The 6,000-nt window shown below is 47.1% G+C and overlaps 1 protein-coding gene across 1 annotated transcript; it reads right to left on the bottom strand.

Annotated features, from left to right (window-relative positions):
• Window positions 1-1,094: 1,094 nt before the first annotated feature.
• On the bottom strand, window positions 1,095-4,596 carry LOC120950638 (V-type proton ATPase subunit d). The gene is made up of 3 exons (XM_040368848.2): window positions 4,062-4,596; window positions 3,025-3,533; window positions 1,095-1,997 (listed from the first exon to the last, which is right to left on the bottom strand). The coding sequence occupies exons 1-3, from the start codon at window positions 4,180-4,182 to the stop codon at window positions 1,581-1,583; spliced, it is 1,047 nt and encodes a 348-aa protein (XP_040224782.1). The 5' UTR covers window positions 4,183-4,596; the 3' UTR covers window positions 1,095-1,580.
• Window positions 4,597-6,000: the final 1,404 nt, after the last annotated feature.

The following is a 6,000-nucleotide window of genomic DNA, read 5'->3' as shown; positions in this document are numbered from 1 at the left end:
AATAAATTTCGAAATATTTTTAAAAAATATTTAATTTGATACCCCTTATCTCTACGACCTGGCATACCCGGGTATCCCATACGTTGAAGTTTTTTAATGCGAAATACAATAACTTCCCATACAAAAGATAGAGAGACCATGACCATGGTTAAGAAAGAGTAAATAAAGTGTCCCACCACTATTGGAACTCTTGGAAAACCCTGTAAAAGCGTATTTCGAGGACATCCTGTGTGTCTGAAAAGTTGAAGCAAACCGGCAGAAAAGCTACTTACTTCAGTTACAGCTGATTAATAAAATGCTTCAGCATACCCTGTAAAGAAAAATAATTTGCGTAATGATGGGAGACTGGCAGAGCACAAAGATCGATGCACTCAAAACCGCGTCACGTGAGACGGGGATGGGGACTTATTACGTACGTACATGCGGGTACTCTGGCAAGATAACGCAACAATCCATTTCACCCACTGTACCTTGTTTTCCCCCTTTGTAAAGCAAATTATCTATCTATTTTCGGTTCCCCTTTTTCTCTAGAAGTGTTAACAATAATTTTCTTCTGGAAACAAAACAAAAAAAAATGCATAACACGGCGCGAGAGCCCTTTTTTGTACGGGGATAACTACAACGTATGTTTGTTTGTTTTATTACTTCTTACTTCTACCAGCACGATTATTACCAGCTGACTCCGCCGACTCCAATTATTAAAGTGTTTTTTTTTTAACGTGGGGAAGGTGGCGCTTGCGTGCGGAATGCAGCATTCATGTCCTTGACTGTGTCCAGGTGTATATGTGTGTCTGTCCTGTGATTTTTCACATTAATTCACCACCCCCTTCTTCTTCAGCAATACACATCTGTTACACTGTTTGTTTGAATTTACTCTGTACACTGAATATTTTCCTACACATAGAACACACAGCGAAAATGGGGCTTAAGGGTGGAGGGTTAGGAGTGGGGCAGGTAGCTCACGATTTAGCTAAAACATAACAAAACATTCTTACACAAATTAAATATTGCCACAAATATAACAGGAAAACAAAGCACACACATACAAAACACACGGCCGGTTTTTTTGTTGTTGTTTCGTCACCCGCTGCCAGGTGTGTGCAGTGTGTGGACCAAACACCCACACGGAAAAAGAAGGGCGGGGAAAAAAACAAACTTTAGCAAAAACAATTCTGTACACTTACGGTGGGCGGGAGAGTTAGGCACCGATAGAAGGGGGAGGGGGGGGGGGGGAAAGGGGCGAAAAACGGATACAAAATTAAACGCTTCGTAAATAGATCGACGCCACGTTGTGCTTGCCGCATGCTTTGGGGAGCGAGCACGTGCAGACACCAACGGACGTAGTAACGCAAAACCTTCCAGTGTACACGCAGGTTGATCGAGGAAGGAGAGCTTGGCTGCTCATCCTCGTCCCTCCCCCTTCCCGGTGATGCAAGGGGGATAGGATGGAAAGGGGGCAAGGTTTGTGCTTTCTCGTGCCGGATTGCTGCTGCTGCTGCGGATCTTCCTTTCTTAAGTGTTTGCGTGTTTGCGTGTATGTGTGTGTGTGGGTGGTGGTGTTGGTAGTTGGTGCATCCAGCTTAGAAGATGGGAATGTAGTTATCGATCTTGGCCCGGTGCTTCTGAGCGACGCACTCCGCAATCCAGACGATGTTGCGGCACTCCTGCTCCTTCAGCTTCAGGTAGGAGTAGAACACGCCGAAGTGGAACTGCTGCATGAAGCCGTACATGTTCAGCTTCACCTCGTGCTCGTAGAACTTGTCCTCGAGCGTCTTGTCGCCCGGGTTGTTGCCGGACCCGTCGAACAGGGCCGCGTACTCCGCGTAGTACTCGGCGACCGCCTTCACCTGCTCGTAGTCGTCGGCGCGCGCGAGCGCCGCCAGCCCGTCCGGGTTCATCCGGCCGCAGCGCGGGTACAGCTTGGCCCGGTCGTCCTTCGACAGCTCCGTGCCGAACGAGTTGATCGTGATGATGATGGCGCGCCGGTCCGCCTCGAACTGTTCGAATGGGGTTTAGAAGCACACAAGAATTTTACATTATTTTTTTTTACAAATACAATTCAATGCATGAAAGAAGGTTCCAGGCAGTGCTGCAAAATGTAACTGATGATGCTCACAAATGTCATGTAATGTCATGACCAAGTGATTGATCAAGAGTTGGGTGCTAAACAAAATGTCACCAAGCATGTGATTGGCCCTCCAACTGTTTGAGTCTCACCGCTGATCATCTCAGTTGTGTACGTGAACTGATTTGAGCTTCGTTCCAGTCATTAGTGTTGATGACTGAAACGGTGGCATTTGGCAACTCTGTTCACAGCCTGAAAAAATCATGATTATGCTTGCGCCGGCATTAAGCTCAGCTTGTCAGTCAGAGTATCGCAGTTGACTCAAGCACTCGCAATTCGTGTTCGGCACGTCATGACGCACTTTCAGTGAGTATCAGCAATGAGCATCAAGCTACCACGGATAGGTTCATTGTTTGCGGTGGTGACTATCACGTGATTCACATGACATTTTGCAGCACTGGTTCCAAGTTGCATAAGAAGTTTGAGAGTTTTCCAAAACTACTTCAAAGGTTGGTTGAAACATTTACCATCGTCATGTAACCGCATGTTGTTTTTGGTATTTCAACTTAGATGCTTATTGTAATCTAAGTCAGCCATGAGAAACAGTAACAGAAGCGTAAATAGGGTTTCTTCAATTCCAGACTTTGAAAATATGGAACAAGAAAAACCTTTGTTCTGCTCGTTCTATACTTGCCAAACAAAACAACTTTGACAGAAAGAAGTTTAATTTTAAATGCAAGGATTTTGGGCCTCAAATTGGTTAAATTATCACATGCTACAGCGAGTTCCATTTTGTTTGCTCTACTGGAGTGTGGCTCATGGTCATGAAGGATTTGATGTTAAGCCGTGCATTTAACCGCTTTCATCACGGGACCCGTACAAATCTGACCTTGATCAAATGCTAACGGGTACGTGCAGCTTCTCATTAGCTGCAGTTTTCCCGCAAAAAAAAAACTTACCGCCAGAATCTCGCACATCACGTCCGCCGTGGTGCCGCCAATGTTCTTGCAGAAGTCGTAGAACGCCTCCAGGTACGCCTTGTACAGCGTGTTACGGATGATCTCGATGTTCATCTCGTCCAGATCCTGCTCGGAGATGCAGTCGACGAAGAACGGGGCGAGCGGCGTATCGACCAGCACCGCATTGTACAGCTCGGCCGGTGTGGCCGCGACGTGGATCGCCTCCATCTGCTCGAAGCTGCCGAGCGGGTGGCACTTCGGGATGAGCTCCGAGATCGGGCGCTGGTGCAGCGTGCCCGTGATCAGCAGGATGATGTTGTCGATCATGTAGCTGTACGTGATGTAGTCCAGGAAGGTGGACAGCGGCTCGACCGCATGGTTGCGCATGTGCTGGAACTCGATCACCAGCTTCTCGCGCAGCTTGTCGTCGATCACGGACACGGCCAGCGGGGACGGTTCGTTCGCGAGGAACTGCCCATAGTCCGTACCCTGCAGGTGCAGCTTCAGATCTGGTGATTGGTATGGTCAAAAAAAAAAAAAAAAAGAGACACGAGATGAGTGCGATGTGCGATACGTGGAAAATTTTTGTAAAAGCTAATCAAATCATGTAATGGCTGCTTACATTACATTACACTATTTCGCCAATTCTTCCCATTTGCCCCTTATAATCATCGCATCATGCGGGGTGGTTCCAGTGTGCTGCTGAAGGCTGGTCATATGACCGCCTTTACACCCCCCTCCGACATACACGCACAAACACACACTCGCAGAGACGCATACACGCGTACACAGACACAAACAACGCAAGTGGCATATCACGAGATTCGCCTTCGAGCGTATGTTTTCTTTGCAGTCACGGGATCGCTGCCCGTCATCGTTGGGTCCGCTCATCCCTCCCCCCCCCCTTCTGCAAAACCCACCAACCTGCCGTTCCTGTCCTCGGCAATTTCGTGCGAGACATGCTGAAAGGATGTTTTTTTTCTTTTCTTTTCTTTTCGTCCCTCGCTCAAGGATGGGAAAAGGTTGCAATGACTCACCCTCGAGCGTTTCGCACTGGACCAGGTTGAGGTAGTCGGCCTGCTTGAGGATGCCGCACTTGAACCCGCGGCACAGACCCTCCAGGTAGCCACCGTCGATGTTGAACATGTATCCGGGCATGATGGTGGTTTAAACTTTACGCCTATGTGAACGAATTGATCGAAGTTCTGGCTCCTCTGCTTTTGATTGCGGGAAGGTTGCGCGCTGCCCTTTTTCTTTCCCTCACTAACACACACACACACGCGCGCGCTCACACAACTTTGCTGGGAGTTTTTTGTCTCTACTCCCCGATAGCAAAACGGACCAGGACCACGACGACGACGGACGACGGACGAACGACTTCACCCACTACTTGGCAGCAGGAAATGGAGTGGAAAAGCACTTGCGCTCGTTGTTGCTGCTGGCCGCTCTGTGTGACGTTTCTGCTCTTTGCTGTGCTGCCTGCAAATCCGTGACCGTGTGGCGGGGCAAAAACGCATCATATGACTACCTAGTTTTTTCCTTCTTCTTCTTTTTTTTCTTTCTTTTTCTACACGCAGCCGTACACGAAGGGGTGGCAAATACGGGGCGATTGTGTGTTTGTGTTGTTGCTGCGCGCGCGTGCATGTGTGCGTGTGTGCACGGGCATGTTTACAGCGACACTTTGGCGAGTTTTGCCCACCCTGTGCTGGGCTAGCTGTACGGGGCGAAGCATTCGGCGGGCAGGGTATAAACGGATTGTGCTTTTGACAGTTCTGGCAGCACAGGAATGACGCGAATTGGTGCGGATTTAAATTCAGTTCGACCGTTGGCAAGTTGCGCCGGGTGGATCTTGATCCAGTAGTCGCATTAGTTGTGAGAGGATTTTAGGTCGTTGTACTCATAAATACAGAAACAATGATTTTTTTTTGGGTGAATGCGCAATATCAGAGTATGGCGGTTTAGGTAACACTCACTGGAAATAGAGGATTGAATCCGTCCACTCCTTGCATCTAGCAGAGCAGTTATAACGGGGTTTTGATCCAACAGAATATGCAAACCGTCATGGCCGCGCAGGTTGTTATCTCAAAACAGCTAGCAGAAGGTGATTTGAAGACAAAAGGCCGAATACCACTTAATTGAATCAAAATTATTTTTGAAATGTTATGCAACTTAGTTAATTTCAAATTGATATAAATAAATTGAATAATAAATTCAAAAATATTTGTCATTCATTTTAAGCAGTACGGCGTTTTCTGCGACCATTACTTCTGAATAAACAAAAATATACAACAAAAAGGTCAGTCGCAGATTAAGCTCTAACGACGGGGGAATTAAAAGCCCTCCATAAAGAAAAAAAAACAATCTAAAAGCTACAAAAAGCCTGACTGATTTTTTGGTCAACAAAATTTTGGTCGTACGTCAACTCGTACGACTTCACAACATGCACGTCATGGGTTCAAGCCTCAAATAGACCATACCGCCATACGTAGGACTGACTATCCTGCTATGGGGGGGAGGGATAATCCATTAGTCACTGAAAGCCAACCCCCTAAGTGGTACAGACAGGCCTTTACCGACAACGGTTGTTGAGCCAACAGAAGAAGAAGAAGATGAGAATACCAAAAATCAAAGACAAAGTTGCATTCTCAATATGCCCCTCATATGCCGTTCAAGCCTCGAATGGATGAAATGCTATATGAAGGACTGCCTATCCTGCTATGGAATAAGCAACTAGTCACTGCTACGACTTCCTAGCTTCTCCGGCAGGCCACGCGAAGGATTGGCCCCTGGCGCAGGAATAATAGCGTTGAAGCAGAGAAGAAACAAGCAACAGCGTACTTGTGCGTACAGAATCTTTGACCTAATTCTATTGGCCCTAATAACCAATAAGACTAGTTCCCGCTAGTTACTTCTGATCCCAGATTGCTATGCAATCGACTTCATAAATCCAGGGACTCTGTAAAATCTTTCCATGAA

Source organism: Anopheles coluzzii, chromosome X, assembly GCF_943734685.1.
Source record: "Anopheles coluzzii chromosome X, AcolN3, whole genome shotgun sequence".
NCBI classification, from domain to species: domain Eukaryota; kingdom Metazoa; phylum Arthropoda; class Insecta; order Diptera; family Culicidae; genus Anopheles; species Anopheles coluzzii.
This window is presented reverse-complemented; position numbering and strand designations above follow the sequence as displayed.

Excerpts from the sequence above, each read along its gene's own strand:
- LOC120950638 (XM_040368848.2), bottom strand. The coding sequence starts at position 4,182 with ATGCCCGGATACATGTTCAACATCGACGGTGGCTACCTGGAGGGTCTG. Across the intron at positions 3,534-4,061 it reads CCAGTGCGAAACGCTCGAGG|ATCTGAAGCTGCACCTGCAG; the intron begins GTGAGTCATTGC and ends ACCAATCACCAG. Across the intron at positions 1,998-3,024 it reads TGATGTGCGAGATTCTGGCG|TTCGAGGCGGACCGGCGCGC; the intron begins GTAAGTTTTTTT and ends CCATTCGAACAG.